At 47.9% G+C, this 19,944-nt stretch overlaps 1 protein-coding gene across 1 annotated transcript in view; it reads right to left on the bottom strand.

Annotated features, from left to right (window-relative positions):
- LOC132583629 (collagen alpha-1(XV) chain-like) overlaps positions 1–19,944 on the bottom strand; it is a 56,263-nt gene that overhangs the window by 8,150 nt on the left and 28,169 nt on the right. Inside the window, exons 8-19 of the mRNA XM_060255248.1 lie at positions 18,011–18,361; positions 16,445–16,528; positions 16,040–16,081; positions 14,588–14,614; positions 14,385–14,480; positions 12,674–12,718; positions 11,774–11,854; positions 9,811–9,852; positions 8,420–8,447; positions 7,261–7,313; positions 2,624–2,758; positions 1,521–1,583 (exon numbers count right to left, since the gene is read on the bottom strand). Of these exons, the coding sequence (XP_060111231.1) occupies positions 1,521–1,583; positions 2,624–2,758; positions 7,261–7,313; positions 8,420–8,447; positions 9,811–9,852; positions 11,774–11,854; positions 12,674–12,718; positions 14,385–14,480; positions 14,588–14,614; positions 16,040–16,081; positions 16,445–16,528; positions 18,011–18,361 (1,047 nt within the window). The remainder of the gene's footprint in view (positions 1–1,520; positions 1,584–2,623; positions 2,759–7,260; positions 7,314–8,419; positions 8,448–9,810; positions 9,853–11,773; positions 11,855–12,673; positions 12,719–14,384; positions 14,481–14,587; positions 14,615–16,039; positions 16,082–16,444; positions 16,529–18,010; positions 18,362–19,944) is intronic.

The following is a 19,944-nucleotide window of genomic DNA, read 5'->3' as shown; positions in this document are numbered from 1 at the left end:
AATACTGAATCGACCACTAGAGGGAGCAAAACATGTGCAAACATCCCCCACCCCCCAAAGCAACAGGATCACACAAAGGAGGAAAATGAGAATGTGGAACTGCCAACATCTTGTCAATTGTATTGACTCCCTCTGAGTAATCCGCCTTGAGTCCAAGGGAGAAAGGCGGACTATAAATGAAGAAAATGAAAATTAAGAAACCCTTGCAAGGCCAAGATAAGCTTCTCCAGTAAATTACCTCTAGCAAATATGTCAATTATTATGAAGGGTGATGCACATGCCACGAATAGTGCAGGGGAGTAAACAGAGGCCCCAATTACAGCTCTCCACATTCTCTTATAGGAGAGGATACAAGCCTTTCTGTCAGGGGTAGAATTCTAGTAAGAGTTCCTTTGCATATTAGGCCACACACCTCTGATGCAGCCAATCCTCCAAGAGCTGACAAAAAAGAGCCTTGTAAGCTCTTGGAGGATTGGCTACATCAGGGGTGTGTGGCTTAATATGCAAAGGAGCTTCTGCTAGAATTCCGCCCCTGCCTTTCCTTATATGGAAAGAACATGAATGGAGGTATTCAGCGATACCGATGGGAAGGAAAGGACACATTAATTCTGCTCCTGGTAACTTGAGCCATGGCCAGCCCTGCCACTAGGGCACTGGCCTTCTGGGGGTGCCGAACTGGGCACCCCCCCATATGACTTTGTGACTTATCAGTGTGAGGGGGGGGCAGGTTAGCCTTGCCTAGGTTGCCAGTCTAGGGCTGGTCTTGACTCCAGCGATAGAAAATCAAGCCTGCACCTCCCTGTAAAGCTCTTTCTATGGGCTGCTTCTTTCCTAACTTGGAACCGTTGCACTTGTCCCGGATACACATCAGCTGCTTTCCGATCCATGAGTGATAGGGCTGCCAAGCCCCCGGTCTAATATGGTCGAATAGGTACCATAGAGTTTTCCCCTCCCAAATGGCTAGAGCGTCCAGGAAAACCATAGAGTTTTCCCGGAAATGCCTAGAACAGCCACATGCAACATCCAAATGACGTCATCGTGTTGCACGCGTGCAAAGGCCCCCCGCCGGAGAACGCAGGGGACTTGGCAACCCTAATGAGTGAGGAGTTGCAGGATGCCTGTTACTTTGCTCTCCATAGCGAGAAAAGCATCTTGAGCAGGGCGACATTGAGCGGAAAAGTTACGAGAAAGGAAAAGTAGAAAGCACCTTCTCCCCACATGCGTGCCCTTCCTCTTTGGCCTACCAAGGCTTTTAAAAGTTGCAAAATACCCTCCTCCCTCCCCCCCAAAAAATCCCCCACCCTGCAGAGGAAAGTTACACAAAGTTGTGTGAAATACCTAGTTTGCCTTCCAATGTATTTTATAGGGAGGCAACGCTTGCTAATCTATACAAAACTGTTTGCTCTTGAAGCAGGTGCCAGCAGGGCCCTGAAAAACAGCCTCAGGCTTTGTTTTGCTCCCACAGGGCCAGTGGTGGCCATGCGTTGGGGCAACCTCAGCAGCTTGGGGGAAGGCCTCACCTGGTTTCTTTCTGTAGGCACTGAAGGGTCATCTGCGGCAAACAGATAGTCCGAATCCTCCAACTGACCAAGGGCAAGAACAGGTAGTCAATATTACAGCCCTCGTTTGCTCTCATATTGTAAACATCATTTGCTCTCATGCGGCCCTCTCTTTGCAAGACTTGAGCATGGCCGTTAATCAGTCGCATTTCAGTCACAGTCAGTCACATTTTATTTGTATCCCGCCCTCCCCGACCAAAGCGGCTCAGGGCGGCTAACAGCAAAAACTCAATACATACATTGTACAATAAATAACAGTTAACTACAATTAATTAAAATCCTTTAAAATTCTAAAAACATTAATACATTTAGTGCTATAATCGCTGGCAAGTTTACTAGGTAGTTTAGCAGTTTCAGCTGGTGAAGGCCGTCTGGAACGAGATGGTCTTGCAGGCCCTGCGGAACTGTTCCAAGTCCCGCAGGGCCTGCATTTCTTCTGGGAGCTGATTCCACAGCTGTGGAGCCATAGCAGAGAAAGCCCAAGTACGGGTGCTCTGGAGTCTTACCTCCTTTGGCCCGGGGATAGTCAGCAGGTTCTTCCCTGCTGACCTCAGTGCTCTCTGGGGTTCATACGGGGAGAGACGGTCCCTAAGGTAGGCAGGTCCTCGGCCATATAGGGCTTTAAAGGTGATAACCAGCACTTTGTAACGAATCCGGTATTTAACAAGAGGATGTTTTTAGAAGCCATTCATTCATAGGGTCACCATAAATTCGAAGCCATGTGATAGCAGTTAACACCAGGGCTTTTTTTTTTTTTGTAGAAAAAGTCCAGCAGGAATTCCTTTACATATTAGGCCACACCCCCTGGCATCGTCATTGTTTCGCACAGGGGTGTTTTTTTTGTAGAAAAAGCCCAGCAGGAACTCATGTGCATATTAGGACACCCCCCCTGATGTCTGAACTGCATCCCTGCTAAAAAAGCGCCGGTCAACACACATACAGGCATCGAAGAAACCCAAGTAAGGTGCATCTACAGAGTCAGTAAACAAAATGTCTTGCATTTATTGTACATAGTTAGAAGCAAAACGATACCCCACTCATTCCCAGGTCTAAGCAGACCCTACCATAATCTTGCTCCATCCTTTGGGAGTACGGAAGAAAGCGCCGCTCCCTTCGCTGACGTAGACCAAGCTGCCTTCGGGGATGGAGGAGGCGGACTTGAACATCAGCTCTTTAGACTTGAAAACAAAGGTGGAGCGCTGGAAGGTAAAGCACAGCAGGGTTCCCTTCCAGCATAAATGCCACTGAAACCTATCTACATATGAACATATGAAGCTGCCTTATACTGAATCAGACATTTGGTCCATCAAAGTCAGTATTGTCTTCTCAGACTGGCAGCAGCTCTCCAGGGTCTCAAGCTGAGGTTTTTCACACCTATTTGCCTGGACCCTTTTTTGGAGATGCCAGGGATTGAACCTGGGATCATCTGCTTCCCAAGCAGATGCTCTACCACTGAGCCACCGTCCCTCCCCAAGCCTGAATTAGGACTAAAAAGGTAGTCCCCTGTGCAAGCACCAACTCTGGGGTGATGTCGCATCATGACGTTTTCACAGCAGACTTTTTACGGGGTGGTTTGCCATTGCCTTCCCCAGTCAGCTACACTTTCCCCCCAGCAAGCCGGGTACTCCTTTTACTGACCTCGGAAGGATGGAAGGCTGAGTTGACCTTGAGCCGCCTACCTGGACCCAGCTTCTGCCAGGATCAAGCTCAGATCGTGAGCAGAGCTTGGACTGCAGGACTGCAGCTTACCGCTCTGCGCCACGAGGCCCCTCAAATTAGGACTATCCTTGAAATAATAACTAGCTATTTTATTCTACAGTAGCAACACTTCTGAAAACGACACTATGAATCTGGGCACATCACGAAGAGGGCAGGAAGGGACGAGCCAGTTCTCAGCTCTTGAGGCTCTATCTTATATGCCCAGGGTAATGAGGGAAGGGAAAAAGAGGGGGGTGGAGGAAAATGTCTGCTGGGCACTCCATTATTCCCTATGGAGACCAGTTCCCATAGGGCATAGTGGAGAATCACATCACATCATCACATCACACAGCCTTTATTGGCATTAACGTAATGGAAAATCAGTCCATGGATATCTGGGGCTCTGGAGGGGCTGTTTTTTGAGGTAGATGCACCATATTTTCAGGACAGCATCTGTGGCCTCTTCTCAAAATACCCACCGAGTTTCAAAAAGATTGGACCAGGGGGTCCAATTCTATGAGCCCCCAAAGAAGAAGCCCCTATCCTTCATTATTTCCAATGGAGGGAAGGCATTTAAAAGGAGTGTGGTCCCTTTAAATGTGATGGCCAGAATTTGGAGTTCAATCATGCTTGTCACAACCTTGCTCCTGGCGCCACCTCCGAAGTCCCCAGATATTCCTTGAGTCAGACCTGGCAACCCTAGAGTAGAGGGTTGCTGATGCTGGTAGAGTTGGATTCTACCAGAGAACCACGTAAAAGTAGCCAAGTGCTCGAGGCTTTAAAGCGGCAGAGCTGGGGTTAGGTGTGGCAGCAGACTTTGCAAAGTTACACTGAGTCAGCAATTAGTTCTAAGACTAATAAGCAACTTTTATTAAAGGAAATGCATGCATGCGAGTGCAGGTAAGAGACAGGGATAGATTTCAGCGGTGTCAAACATGTGGCCCGTGGGCTGGATCAGGCCCCTGGAGGGTCCTATCAGCCCCTTAAGCTACTCACTGTCATTTGCTTCCTTTTCCTTCTCTTGCTTACTTCTGCATCTTGCTTTGCCGGCTTGCTCAGTTACACAGGAGCTAGAGGGCAAGGCCTCTATTTTCTCCATTGGCTGACCAGCACACGAAGCAACTTATGTACAAAAGGTCGCAATGGCCAGCCATTTCATGTTTTCCCCTGGGTCTTAGGCTCAAAGCATTGACCATGAGATTTCGGTATTGAATGTCAATAAATCAAAAGTAGGTTTCCAACTTACATACGCACACAAATTGTGTTTGTCTGTGTCCTTTAAAAAGATTATATCTCCACTACCTGGCATTACATTTTATGACTTACATGGCCTGGCTCAACATTTATGTCAGATCCGTCCCTCATAACAAATGAGTTTGACACCCCTGGACGACCTATTCTGGCTAACTAGATGGTGTTGGATGCTGGCCACCTGCCCAGCCTCCATGGTGCAAGCTGGAGAGATCATGCACCTTCTTTGTGTGTGTGAGAGAAAGGAAGTGTGAGAGCGGAAAAAGAGGAAATGGCTTCCCTAAGAATAGCCTCCTACTTCAAAGGGAACTACCAGAAAGCAGGAAGGAAAGGATGCTCTGTGTGTCCTGACCTCTCTATCTGTTTAAACCAGGGGTGGCCAAACTTGCTTAATGTAAGAGTCCCATAGAACAAACATCAGATGTCTGAGAGCTGCAAGACATGAATGTCAGATGTTTGAGAGATGGAAGGAAGGCAGGCAAATGAAGGCGGGAGGAAGAGGTGGAAAGAAAGCAACTTTAATGCATTCTCCAAGCTGCTGGCTGGGTTGCTTAGAGTAGTGATTTAAAGAGAGAAATGCCTTCTCCAAGCTGGCTGAAAGGGGGGCGGGCGGCTTCAAGAGCCACACAGCATGTGTGAAAGAGTCACATGTGGCTCCTGAGCCACAGTTTGGCCACCCCTGGTCTAAACTCTTTGGTGTCATCTCTCAAGTCTGAGACAGGAGACAGCGTAGAGTCTTCCACTTTTATGATTCAGCTGAAGGCAGCTCAGCGTTTTTAAGGGCTTTTAAGCCTCATTGCAGTTTGGCTTGTTAATTGCATTGGTTTCCCCTCTACCTTACACACAGTGTTGTTTCCAAACGGTGCTTTCCTAGTTGGCCTGAAAAAAATACAGGAAAAACTTGGGGGGGGGGGGCGTTACAAGAGCAATGACCTGCCAATGATAAACATATGAAACCACAAGGTATAGATGGAACACTTGCTCTGCATTCTTGGTGCTCGGGAGGCAACACCGGGAGGGCTTCTTGAGTTCTGGCCTTGGTGGTAAACCTCCTTATGGCCCCTGGGTTTTGGCCACTGTGTAACACAGAGTGTTGGACTAGATGGGCCATTGGCCTGATCCTGCATGGCTATTCTTAAGTTTTTAAATCTGGGGCAGTGACGCTCTGTATTCTTGGTGCTTGGGGGGCAACAGTGGAAGGGCTTGTGGAGCTTGACCTCCTGATACCACCTGGGTTTTGGCCACTGTGTGGCACAGAGTATTGGACTCGATGGGCCATTGGCCAGATCCAAAATGGCTCCTTTTATGTTCTTACGTCTGGGGCAGTGATGCTTTGTATTCTTGGTGCTTGGGGGGCAACAGTGGGAGGGCTTCTGGAGTTCTGGCCTTGCTGGTGGATCTCCTGATGGCACCTGGGGTTTGGCCACTGTGTAACACGGAGTATTGGACTGGATGGTCCATTGGCCTGATCCTACACAGCTTCTCTTATATCTGCTTTATACTGAATCAGACCCCTGAGCCATCAAGCTTAGCATTGTCTACTCAGACTGGAAGTGGCCCTTGTGGATCTTAGGCAGAGGTCTTTCACACCACCTCTTACCCGATGCTTTCAATGGAAGATGCCAGGGATTGACCTTGGGACGTTCAGCATGTCTGGCAGAGACTTACCAAAAGACAGATCTTGGGGTCGTGGTAGATAACTCACTGAAAATGTCAAGACAGTGTGCGATTGCAATAAAAAAGGCCAACGCCATTGTGAGAATTATTAGGAAGGGAATTGAAAACAAATCAGCCAGTATCATAATGCCCCTGTATAAATTGATGATGCGGCCTCTTTTGGAGTAGTGTACAATTCTGGTCACCACACCTCAAAAAAGATATAGCATTGGAGAAAGCGTAGAAAAGGGCAACAAGAATGATGAAAGGGTTGGGACACTTTCCCTATGAAGAAAGGTTAAAACGCTTGGGACTCTTGAGCTTGGAGAAACGTCGACTGCGGGGTGATATGATAGAGGTGTACAAGATTATGCATGGGATAGAGGTAGAGAAAGAAGTACTTTTCTCCCTTTCTCACAATACGAGAACTCGTGGGCATTCAATGAAATTGTTGAGCAGTTGGGTTAGAACTGATAAAAGGAAGGACTTCTTCACCCAAAGGGTGATTAACACGTGGAATTCACTGCCACAGGAAGCGGTGGCAGCTACAAGCATAGACAGCTTCAAGAGGGAATTGGATAAGCATATGGAGCAGAGGGCCATCAGTGGCTTATTAGCCACAGCGTAGTGTTGAAACTCTCTGTCTGGGGCAGTGATTCTCTGTATTCTTGTTGCTTGGGGGGCACAGTGGGAGGACTTCTAGCCCCACTGGTGGAGCTCATGATGGCCCTTGGGTTTTTTTGGCCACTGTGTGACACGGACTGGATGGGCCACTGGCCTGATCCAACATGGCTTCTCTTACGTTCTTATGTCAAGCAGATGCTTTGCTGCTGAGCCACAGCAGAGAGGGGGAGGAAGATGCAGTTAAGAAGCTGTCCTGCAGCAAAAACTTGGGACAGAAAAGTTCAGAGTTCCCTGACCCACAACACTTATGTCTGGGACTTCATCCAGGGTTATCATCTGACCTGAACACCCTCCCCCCTCCCCATCCATGATGCCCGGAGCCTGGCAGCAGTTGCACAGCAGTTGCACACACATGCTCAGCTCTTTATTCCAAACATAAAGGAGAGGCCAACAGTGAAAGCCAATGGCACACCTTTAATCCATTCTGGTTTCCATCCGCGGAGTCCTTCGGAGGCAAGTCGGCATCTGGAAGGAAGAAGCGGTTCAGAATTACTGTCCCTTCCTGGCACCCATAGAAAGAGGAGGAGCTTGCCTGATGGAGAGTCTTCAAAGTCTTCCCTGTTGGCCCCTGTTGCTTCCACTGATACGGAGTGCATTGAGATGCTGTTTGCAATGAGAACAGGGTCTGGGGCAGGAGGGTTTCTCCTTATGTAGTAACTCTTGCCAGAATAGTGATAGCTCAGTTTCATGCACCAGTATGCTGACAGACCTGGAAGGCAACACATGAGAAGCCCATCCAACCATCTGATACAAATTTCCCTTTTCTCATGTAAGCTGCATTCAGGGCCTTTTCATATTCTTATTTTCCTTGCTCAAAGTTCCTGTTTCTTTGGGAGAGGGGTACTTCTCCATGTGTTTTACTCCCTCTAGTGGTCGATTTGATATTACACCGATATATGTCCAGCATAAAAACCTGCAGTTTAAATCTGCAGGGAGATATGCCTGATGTAAGTCGATGTAATACTGAATTGACCAGTAGAGGGAGTAAACACCAGTTTAAATCTGTAGGGAGATACGCATGACATAAACTGATGTTATAGTGAATCAACGACTAGAGGGAGCAAACGTGTGGAATGGGGGTGGGGGGGGGGAATCCCAAAGAAACAGCAGCTTACCAGTGAGGAAAATGAGAATGTGGAAGACTTTCAAATGCTCCATTTAATTAGGGTTAAATAAAAACAGGCACAAAACCAGCTTGTGCACTCACCCACATCTTCCTCCTCTCACTTTCTCACTTCTCACACAATGAAGGATTGTTTGATTGTATAAGACTAACTCTGGTTATCCATGATGCATGAACACTGATACATGGCTTAACCAGAGTTGGTTTTACCGTGCACTAGGATTCTCAGTTAAGAAGTCATTTACATATTTGAAAAATATTTGTGCTTCCTTTCCAAGGAACTTGCTGAAGGTGGTTTACAAAAAAAAAGTATAAAAGATGAACAGTTATTCATGAAAATACAGAACTTAAAACTTGAGCACCAGAAAAACACACCCAACAGTTACATATTTGAGAAAGTTTCAAATAGAAACATCACCACAGGCAAAGAGGAGAGGAGGTACCCTACCTGTAGGCCAAGATGGACCCAGGGTCTGCTGGCAGGAAAGAGATGAACAATACTTGATTAGCTGAGCTGTAGCAAATCACAAATCGTGTGTGCAGCAAACACCAGAGGGGACGTACTGATATAGTGAGACTAGGGTTGCCAAGTCCAATTTCAGAAATATCTGGGGACTTCGTGGGTGGAACCAGGAGACTCTGGGGGTGGAGTCAGAAGCGAAGTTGTGAAAAGCGTAATTGAACTCCAAAGAGAGTTCTGGCCATCACATTTAAAGGGATAGCACTCCATCTGGAAATAATGAAGGATAGGGGCACCTTCTTTGGGGACTCATAAAACTGGACCCCCTGGTCCAATCTTTTTGAAACGTGGTGGGTGTCTTGCTGAGAGGCATCAGATGCTATGCTGCAAATTTGGTGCCTCTACCTCAAAAAAACAGCCCCCCCCAGCCCCATATACCCACAGATCTATTCTCCATTATACCCTATGGGAATAGGTCTCCATAGGGAATAATTTCCCTCCCCCACCCCGCTTTCAGATGACCCTGAAGCGGGGAGGAGGGCCTCCAAACCGAGGGATTCCCTGCCCCCACCTGGGGATTAAAACCCAAAGAGAAACCGTGACAAAATAACGAACACAATTGTTAATTCATTTACAAATATTTAAGTATGAAACTTCAAAGCACTGATTATTATAATCCCATTCAACAATTAATACATCAAGGTAAGTACATGTAAATCATTTCCAAAACGCATCTAAGCACACACTTCGTTAGAACAAATTGCTTAAAGTGCTTAGTGCTACAAAGTGCTTGTGGTTCAAAGTGCCTGTGCAGATTTTTCTTCCCCAAAAGAAGGAACCCGAAGATTCTCCGATGATTCTAATACAAGCACGCGATAATACACCTTAGGGATGATGCTGCGTGCTTGTTTTAGCTTTAGTCTTTGCTAATAGTGCCATTGTGAAATACATCAATTTGGAGATCCCTCTTTGATAGAGACAGTGGAAACGGTGCAACAAGTGTCCTGCCGGCTCCAGACTCCGTCAGAGGGACGTCGGAGAATCTTCGGATTAATTCCTTTTGGGAAGAAAAATCTGCGTAGGCACTTGAACCTACAAGCACTTTGTAGCCCTAAGCACTTTAAGAAATTTGTTGTAATGAAGTGTGTGCTTAGATGCGTTTTGGAAACGATTTACACGTACTTACCTTGATATATTAATTACTGAATTGGATTATAATAATCAGCGCTTTGAAGTTTCATACTTAAATATTTGTAAACGAATTGACAATTGTGTTCGTTATTTCGTCACGGTTTCTCTTTGGGTTTTCATTCTCTCCATGATTCTCTCGATTGTAATTCCCACCTGGGAACTGGCAACCCAAAGTGATACAGACTTACTGGGTACTTGCAATGTAGCCTGGCTGGGATGGGGTACATTCTCTGGAAAGAAAAGAGAGAGAAACTGGTGCTAAACAGTTCCAAAAAAGGGGAGAATACAGGCTAAAGCAGAAGGTCAGTCAGGCCCCACTAACTTTCTCAGGATCTCTTTCTCAGAAGTGAAGGACAAGGCGGCCTCTCTTTGCCCCAAACACATCAATATTCTAGAGGGGGCTGTAGGGCTGTAGGCCAGATCTTTCCATATCCCTTCCCTTGTCTTTTCTGCTGTTGTCTCTTTGATCAGGAATCTCTGAGCCTTTTTCTTCCCTTCCGGCTGTCTCCTTTATTCTTTCCCTCCGCCCTCCAAGAAAGCAATGCGTGATCTCTCAATCTCGCTGCATCCTAGCTCTAGATAGATAGCTGGAGTGCCTCTCTCTCCTTTCTTCACACAGAAGGGATTCATTTAACAATAAAAAAAATATCAGGGTTGTTTGCTCCTAAAGCTGTAAGCCTCATGTGGACCAGCAAAGCTGTAAGCCGGGAGTGGCCAAACTGCAGCTGGGGAGCCACATGTGGCTCTTTCACACATATTGTGTGGCTCTCGAAGCCCCCACTGCCCCGTCAGCTAGCTTGGAGAAAGCATTTGCCTCTGAAACACTTCGCCAAGCCACCCAGCAGCTTGGAGAATGCATCAAAAATTAAAGTTGCTTTCTTTCCACCTCTCCTTCCTTCCTTCCTTCCTTCCTTCCTTCCTTCCTTCCTTCCTTCCTTCCTTCCTTCCTTCCTTCCTTCCTTCCTTCCTTCCTTCCTTCCTTCCTTCCTTCCTTGCCTAGCCTGCTCTCAAACATCTGATGTTTATTCTATGTGGCTCTTACATTAAGCAAGTTTAAAGTATCAGCGACGTGGAGCAGCAAAATCAGCTAAATCTCCCCCCTCCCATCTGAAGCAGTGTGCATGCACATGAAAGCTCACACCTTGAACAAACCTTCGTTGGTTTTAAAGGTGCTGCTGGCCTCAAACTTTGTTCTGCTGCTTCAGACCAACATGGCTACCCACCTGGATCTAGTTCCCCCATCCTGTCTGGACAGTTTTCATGCAAACCCCGCCCCCCCTGCTTTGGTGGGAGGCAAGAGCCCTTCCTCCTGCTGCATTCTGAGACCATTTTGGCTCTCGCTCTCATTTTATAAGAAGTTCCCTGCAGCTGCTGTGTGGCTATGGGGTGCATGGGAAAACAAGTATAAACCAGTGAAGAAAGGTGATGTGTAGTGTAGCGTGGCTATTAGCCACAGTGTAGTGTTGGAACTCTCTGTCTGGGGCAGTGACGCTCTGTATTCTTGGTGCTTGGGGGGGGGGGGGGGGAGGGTTCTATGTCACTTGTATGTAAATAATTCTGACAGTTTTCTAGCACATGCTGGGAAAGTGAAATTGATCTGCTAAGCTAGATCATCTAAATGACAGGAGGTGGCTGAGTGCCCGGGTTGCATCAGCCTAGAGCACAGTCAGCATGACTCAGCAGGTAGCTGACTGGTTACTTGATGTATAAATGTACAAAGACACTTTGCTATGTGTGGGTTATGGAAGTTGGAGAGCTGCGGAGCATTCTGTCGGATTGGAGAGTGAGTGGTGTAAATAAATTGTATATAGTGGTTTTAACACTACTGTGTGCAACCTTCATTCTTCGCGTCACTAAAGACCACCCTCTTAAGCTCGGGCGCATCAACATTCTAATGTCTTGGCCCCACTGATGGATCTCCTGATGGCGCCTGGTTTTTTTGGCCACTGTGTGACATTGAGCGTTGGACTGGATGGGCCATTGGCCCGATCCAACATGGCTTCTCTGATGCACTTATGGAGCCCCTAGACCCCTGGAGTTTCCTAGAACTTCACGGAGCCCTCTCCAAAAGTGCTGCAGCCACACAACTTCCTCTGCAACATCATGCACCTTGGCTACACACTGGCAGAATTAATTGGGAGAGACACTTACATTGAAATAAAGGACACCTGGTGGTCCTGGAGGGCCCGGGGGCCCCGGAAGCCCAGGGTTTCCAGGTGGGCCAGGAGGGCCCTAGAAGGAAAAGAGGGAACGGTTAGGGATGCAGAGCACATCCTGAAATGAAAACAGAGAATCGCTCCCGTGTCTGAATGTGCAGGCAAACAGCCTGCCCGTGCAAACAACTTGTGTCTCCCCTAACAGACCCATGAACTCAGAAAGTCCCACGGACTGGAGACCCAATCAGTAGGCTTGGGGGAACATGCATTTAAATAAGATGCAGAGCCCTAAGTAGGAACTAGAACCTAGAAGGCCAAAGTGGAATGAAGGCATAAAATAAAAGAATCCGTTGGATCCAGTCAGCTTTTTCAAAGCTCTCCCAATTCCCACCGTGCCGGATTAAACCCTGTGGAGGCCCCTAGGCAATGGAAATCTTGGGGCCCCCATTGCAAATTATCTCAGAGTCTGGGCACCCACCCTGCCGCCTATGGCCCCCGCTGCAGCCTGCAGGCACCTTCTCAAAAGCTCCTTTTACTAAACTGCAAGGGAGAGGCAGAGAGAGGCAAACCTGGCGACAACGCCAGCAGCAGCTACACCAGGCAAGTTGGGCAAAGAGCAGCTCAGTTGCTGGCTGCACATGCAGGCTGGGAGGGCTGTAAGCAGGAGGGAAACGGGGTGGGGCAGCCGGCCCAGGGCCCCTAAAGGTGTGGGGGCCCATAGGCCTGTGTCTGTTTGGCCTAATTGCTAATCTGGCTCTGAATTCCCATCCTTATTACACTCCAGTCATATATTACTTTTGTCTCTGCATGTCCCACAATTTCCGGCATAACCTTTGATGGTCCAAGTGGACTCTGTAAACCACCCAAGATTCTGGGAAAGCTGCGAACGACTTACGTGGGTGACGATTGCGCCATAGAGCTCTGGGCTTCCTTTACCGTTCTGAGGATGAAAAAGAGAGGAATGCACGACTCAGTATCCAGGAATTGTCCTTGGCTGGTTTAGATCACACTTCATCTTTTTACAGAATACATTCCCTTAATTGTATGCATAATGCTGCAAGGCCACTGCAATTCTTTATCTATCCCACGCATTGGACAATTAGGATTACTCTCCTTGCGGAGATGGAGAAACTGAGGTCAGCAGTGTATATAAACAACAGCTCTTGTGATAAATCTTTGTAAACTTTGCAGCTTTAACCTGCAAGTAAGTGGGTGGAGAGAATCTATTGAGAAAAGTCCCTGAAACTAAAAACAGAAAAACTAGCTTATAAAGGAAAAGCTGGCAGTGGGGGGTTTATTTATAACGAACCTCTGCTCCCCATTGTCTGAAGTTGTACACACTAGGAAGCATCATATCAAGTGATCTGTCTTGCATACAAAGCAGTTCTATATGACTGTCCAAGGTCATACCCAAATCATTGACCAGCAGTGGAAGCCAGAGAGATCACCCACAGAGCAGTCCTATACAGAGAGCTTATCTTCATTCGCATTTTCCTCATTTGTAAGTTCCTGTTTTCCCAAGGTTTTATTTTCTGATTTTCATGTCTTTTGCTCCCTCTAGTGGTCGATTCAGTATTACACTGGTTTATGTCCGTTATAAAAACCAGCAGATTAAATTGGCAGGGAGCTATGCTGGACATACACTGGTGTAGGGCTTTTTTTGAACAGGGACGCATAGAAATGTAGTTCTGGCTGGCTTGGTGTCAGGGGATGTGGCCTCATATGCAAATGAATTCCTGCTGGGCTTTTCCTACCAAAAAGCCCTGTGTGAAACTGGTGAGATCAGGGTGTGTGGCCTAATATGCAAAATGAGTTCCTGCTGGGCTTTTTTCTAACCCCCCCCCCCCGCCCTGCACTGGTGTAATATCAAATCGACTACTAGAGGGAGCAAACCACATGTGGTACTGAAACTGGCCCCACCCTCCAGATACAGGAACTTAAAAGAGAGGAAAATGAAAACGTAGAAAAGCTCAGTGTTACTCCAGTCTAAATTACGGTTGCTAGGTCTAATTCAAGACATATCTGGGGACTTTGGGGGTGGAGAAGAAAACTTTGGGGGTGGAGTCAGGAGACATTAGGGGTGCAGCCAGGAACAAGGTTGTGACAAGCATAATTGAACTCCAAAGGGAGTTCTGGCCATCACATTTAAAGAGACCGCACACCTTTTAAATGCTTTCTCTCCATTGGAAATAATGAAGGATAGGGACACTTTCTTTTGGGGCTCATAGAATTGGACCCCCTGGTCCAATCCTTTTGAAACTTGGAGGGTATTTTGAGGGGAGGCATTGGATGCTATGCCATCAATGTGGTGCCTCTACCTTAAGAAACAGCTCCTCCAGAGCCCCAGATACCCACAGATCAATTCTCCATTATACTCTATGGGAATTGGTCTCCATAGGGAATAATGGAGTGTTCAGAAGACATTTCCCTCCTCCCCACACTTTCTGATGACCCTCAAGTGGGGGGGGAGGGCCTCCAAACCGGGGAATCCCCTGCTCCCACCTGGAGATTGGCAACCCTATAAGTCCATGGACATCAACAGGTTGGATGTTCTGGTAATGTCCAACTACCTATCCTGAAAGGGACACAAAAGCCTCCAGATGTACCTCCTGGTGGGCAAGAGGCCCCCAGGAGTCAGGCGAGCCCTTGAAGTCTGGGAAACGCATCTCAGCACTCACTCCCCCCTTGTAGCTGCAGCAGTCCTGTGTGAGAAAGCAGCATTTTAAAAATCAAAAGCAAGACATTTCTCCTTTCTCCACCACTGTGCCTTGAAGACCAGGAGTGGTGGTATTTTCTCCCAGCTACGCACCGAATCTCCAGGGTCTCCCTTTTCACCCTGCAAAAAAAAGAAACAAAACCAGCTGTCGGATTGCAAATCTTGTCTTTTTCCTCTACTAAGCAAGTTTTAAATACAGATAAGCAGGGGTGGGATTCTAGCAGGAGCTCCTTTGCATATTAGGCCACACACCCCTGATGTAGCCAATCCTCCAAGAGCTTACAAGGCTCTTTTTTGTAAACTCTTGGAGGACTGGCTACATCAGAGGTGCGTGGCCTAATATGCAAAGGAGCTCCTGCTAGAATCCCACCCCTGCAGATAAATCCGGAAAGAGTAAGCAAAGCCCGTTTTAAATGGGGAAACCATAAAGCCAGATTAATAAGGACAACGTTTGTAGGGAGCCATGCTGTTCTACAGAAAAATTCCAAATACAAAGGCAATGTAAGTGCAAGACTTTTTTCTTAGGACCAACTTTCCTCAATAGACGTTTGGGGCTGGGGAGGTGGGAAACATTTAAATTGGGGTGCCCAACGTTTTTTGAGCCTGTGGGCACCTTTGGACATCTGTGGTGGGCACGGCCACAAAATGGCTGCCACAAAATGGCTGCTGCAGAAGGCAGAGCCAGCCACATAACGACTCACTCAACTTACCTTCAGGCACACAGTCAAAATCCTTGCATCATGGTGGCAACCACTGCCAAAGCAACAGTTAAAAATCCGGCAGGGCTCCCCCCTCCCCCCCCCCAAATCTCCTTTATCTTCTTCCCCCACAACAGACACCCTGTGAGGTAGGTGGGTTGGGAGAGCTCTCACAGAAGCTGCCCTTTCAAGGGCAACTCCTGCGAGAGCTATGGCTGACCCAGGGCCATTCCAGCAGATGCAAGTGGAGGAGTGGGGAAATCACACCTAGTTCTCCCAGATAAGAGTCCAGACACTTAACTGCTACACCAAACTGGCACCAAACAGTTTAAGCCTGTGTTGATGTCTCCTGTTAGCATATCCTGACACAGGAAATGAGTGCTTTCTTGCAGAAAGACTGGCTGCAAGAAAGTGTGGCAGTACCATGGTACACCAAAACACAATTTGCTAAAAGATTGGGTGGTCCATTGGGGATATTCTCTTCCAACAGCCCACCCAGGTTTTAGAGGCGTTATGGTGGGGGAAAGGACAGAGTGGGGGAGGGGGGAGATAACCCATAAGTTTTTAGGGACCTTGGGCAGAGGACCTATAATGGACTGGATCTCCTGAGGGTGTAACACATGTGTCTTTTGCACCAGCGTCCTCTGAAATGCATGCATCTAGTGTTCATGACTAGCGCCAACTTTGAGGCACCTTCTGCATCACTGTACTGTTGCTGCTGCAGGAGTATTCCAACCAAATGTGGAAGCACATGTGACAGCCAATGGTGAAAGTCTCTTCTGCCAAGTCCCCAGTAGCTATTCTTGCTGAATGCTGACACTAGCGCTACAGTATGATTCATACTTACCTTGGGACCAGGAGAACCAAGTAGCCTCGGGTCAGTATCACACTTTTAAAGAAGGAGAGAGAGAGAGAGAGAGCATTAATTCAAAGTGTTTAGAATCATCTATGTACTTTAGCAGGACTGTACTAGGTTTTGGGGGGACTGAGTAGAGAATTCCTAGAGGCCCCTCCCCTCTTCTTATCACCCCCAGACCTTCCTCTCACCCTTCCTTCTTTCCCACCTGCCCACATGCTTGCCATGAGGTCTAGAAACTTGCTTTTAAAAAAAAAAACCAGAAAGGCAACACATACAGTCCTGCCTTTCTCCCTTCCCTGTTAGGATGTTAGTGTGTTCACACATGACCAACCCCAGGAGGGTAAAAGAGGGTGATTGACATGCTGGCTCAGGGCTAGGTTGGTTCCCCCTTACCTTATTCTCACCAGATGTGCCAGGGGGGCCAGGCGGACCCTGGGGGCCCCTTTCTCCCATCTGGCCTCTCTCCCCTTTCTGGCCCTGCAAGGAGAACAAGCACATTATTGTGCGTTCTCGTTAACGAGATGTAATGCATTACCATCTGCTATCCTATTTGGTAGATTTAACAGGATTGAGTACTCTAATAGACACTGTCTTTGTAATTCCAAGTGTATTGAAACTATTTCCCATGTATTATTGAGCTGTCCTCTTTATGATGATATTCGTTGTATATACCTGAAAGATATCTTAGCAGATATGTTGGGCTGTGCCGATTCAGGCAAAGTCCACAAACTTTTAAATGACACTTGCGCTGAGGTAACTCTAATGGTGGCTAGATTTCTCCAACGGGCCATGGAAATACGACAGAGAATGGTTCCGGAATGACCACATTTTATTTGTTTTAATTATTTAATGTGGCTAAACTCGACTCAAAAAAATTTGGCTCCATGTCTTAGGACTGAAAGCTGTTCCCGACGCTTGCAAAAGAAAATTTTAGAAGTAATCCTTAGTCTGGCCTCTATGATAGCATTCCCCGCCATCAACCCTTTGACTCGAGGGCTACTCAATCAGTACACATTCCCTCACATTACAATGTAGCCCCGCCACCGGTCCCAAACACAATCTCCTCCTTCTCCTCTCTATAAACGGCCTGAGAGGCATTGAGGCCTGATTTAAGAAGAGTGAGTGGTGTGTGTGTAGAATATAGGGTTGCCAGGTCTGTGTTGGAAAACACCTGGAGACTTTGGGGGTGGGGTCAGGAGGGGGTGGAGTTACATAATGTAAGAGCCACACAGAATAAATGTTGGATGTTTGAGAGCTTCAAGATATGAACATCAGATGTTTGAGAAGAAGAAGATGATGAAGAAGATATTGGATTTATATCCTGCCCTCCACTCCGAAGAGTCTCAGAGCGGCTCACAATCTCCTTTACCTTCCTCCCCCACAACAGACACCCTGTGAGGTGGGTGGGGCTGAGAGAGCTCTCACAGCAGCTGCCCTTTCAAAAACAACCTCTGCCAGAGCTATGGCTGACCCAAGGCCATTCCAGCAGGTGCAAGTGGAGGAGTGGGGAATCAAACCCGGTTCTCCCAGATAAGAGTCCGCACACTTAACCACTACACCAAACTGGCTCTCAACACCAAACTGGCTCTCAGGAACAGGAAGAACAGAAAGGAAGGAAGGAAAATAGATGGAGGAGGGTGATGGAAAGAAAGCAACTTTAACTTTAAATGTATTCTCCAAGCTGCTGGCTGACTTGGATTAGAGAAGTGATTTAAAGAGAGAAATGCCTTCTCCAAGCCAGCCAATGGGGCAGTGGGGGCTATGAGAACCACACAATATGTGTGGAAGAGCCACACGAGGCTCCTGAGCCACAGTTTGGCCACCCCTGGCCTATGTACATTATATATCACATCAACCTCTTCTTGCCCGCTGCGTGAAGTTTTGGCTTCCTCACCACCCTGTTTCTCCATTTCCGGCTTCCCATCTCTTCCAGATGTTCACAATTATGAGAATAGTTACCTTGAACCCATCCTTTCCTGGAGGACCTTCAGCGCCTGGAGGCCCAGTCTTCCCAGGGAAGCCAGGAGGTCCTGATGGGCCCACGTGGCCTGGAAGCCCCGGATGTCCCTCAGGGCCAACAAGTCCCTCTGCCCCTGGGGACCCTGGGATACCTGGTGGCCCCGTTGATCCGGGGGGCCCAGGCTGGCCTGGTGTGCCAGGAAGGCCCGGAACTCCTTGCAGACCTTCAAATCCTGGGGGGCCAGGAGGTCCTTGGGGGCCTTCATGCCCTGGGTATCCTGGAAGTCCAGGAGTACCTTCTAGGCCAGGCAAACCCTGTGGTCCAGGAGGGCCTCGGAGGACGGTGTCTCCCTGGGGAAATCATGAAACGACAACAGAAGTTAATGGCGCTTCAAGAAGTTGAAGGAAACCAGACACGGCACAACTGGGAGGCTGGTGGACTATTTGCCAAGTTCTGCACCTCTGCAGAAAGACCACACTGGATATTGCACCCTTGACAGGAAAACCAGGGGCTTTTTTTTTGTAGCAGGAACTCCTTTGCATATTAAGCTACACCCCCCTGATGTAGCCAATCCTCTTACAGGGCCTACTGTAAGCTCTTGGAGAACTGGCTACATCAGGAGCGTGTGGCCTAGTATGCAAAGGAGTTCCTGCTACAAAACAAGCCCTGGGAACAGTAAGCAACCAGGGGGTTCAGTGGAACCACTTGCTTTGCGCTTGGGGCAGAGGATGGGGGGATGGGGTTGCCCTATCCAGGTTGGGAAACTCCTGATGATTTGGGGATGGAACCTCGAGAGGACAAGGCCTTCATTGGGGTTCAATGCCACAGAGTCCATCCTCCAAAGCATCTATTTCCTGCAGGGAAACTGATCTCTGTAGTTTGGAGATGAGCTGTAAATCCTGGGGGTCCCCAGGCCCCGCTTGAAGGCTGGCATCTCTCTTTGGGCTCCCTACTCAGAAGTGTAACACCAGGACCCAAAACATTGACTGGCATCCAAAGCTGGCTGTAGGGTTTCGGAACAAGTGCCTCTTAGAAAACTCCCTGCCCCAAAAGCAGCTACTCTGGATGGGGGGAATGGAATGGACAGCAGCACATATTTGGGCTTCTGCTAGATCTGCTCGGGGGAGGGGGGGTTGTAGAAAAAGCCCAGCAGGGACTTATTTCCATATTAGGCCACACCCCCTGACATCACCACTGTATCATGCAGAGCTTTTTTGTAGAAAAGGCCCAGCAGGAACTCATTTGCATATTAAGCCACACACCCTGATGCCAAGCCGGCTGGAACTGTGTTCCTGTTCAAAAAAAGCCCTGGATCTGCTGGTGGGGCTAACAGATTTGTGAGAAAGTCCATTTCCTCCAGCTCTTCTGCCTTCACAAACTGGGAAAGCAGAAGTCTCTGCAGGCCCCATAGGTGGGGAAGGCAGAAAATGCACCCCACATCCCCCTCTGTTGCCACGCATGTCTCCTATTGGGAAATGGTAGATCGACCCAGCATCTCCAGTCCCCTCTGTGGTCTTGGCAGGCGCCCAGCTGTGCCAGTCCTGCAGGTGTGCTATTTTTGGCCTAGTGAATCAAGTTGTGAATTCCTGAGAAAAGGGTTGCAGGTCTTAACTGGCTCCCAGAAGGGGATCTTCTTTGCGTGTGCTGTGTGATGATGTCACCCGGAAGTGACGTTATCGCACTGGGCACATCGTTTGGGGGGGAGGGTGTTCTAGCACTTTGGAAAAAAACTCTATGTTTACCATAGAGTCCCCCCCCCAAATGCTAGAGCATCCCTCTGCAATGTGCCCAGCGCGATAACATCACTTCTGGATGATATCATCACACTGGGCACATCATATATTATAATGGTTTTTAACTGTTGATTTTTTTTTATGATGCAACCCGCCCTGAGCCTATTTTACAGGAAGGGAGGGCTAATAATCGAATGAAT

The sequence above is a fragment of the Heteronotia binoei genome, chromosome 15, assembly GCF_032191835.1.
Source record: "Heteronotia binoei isolate CCM8104 ecotype False Entrance Well chromosome 15, APGP_CSIRO_Hbin_v1, whole genome shotgun sequence".
Taxonomy (NCBI): Eukaryota; Metazoa; Chordata; class Lepidosauria; order Squamata; family Gekkonidae; genus Heteronotia; species Heteronotia binoei.
The sequence above is the reverse complement of the archived record's forward strand: the minus strand, read 5'-3'. Positions and strand labels throughout refer to the sequence as shown.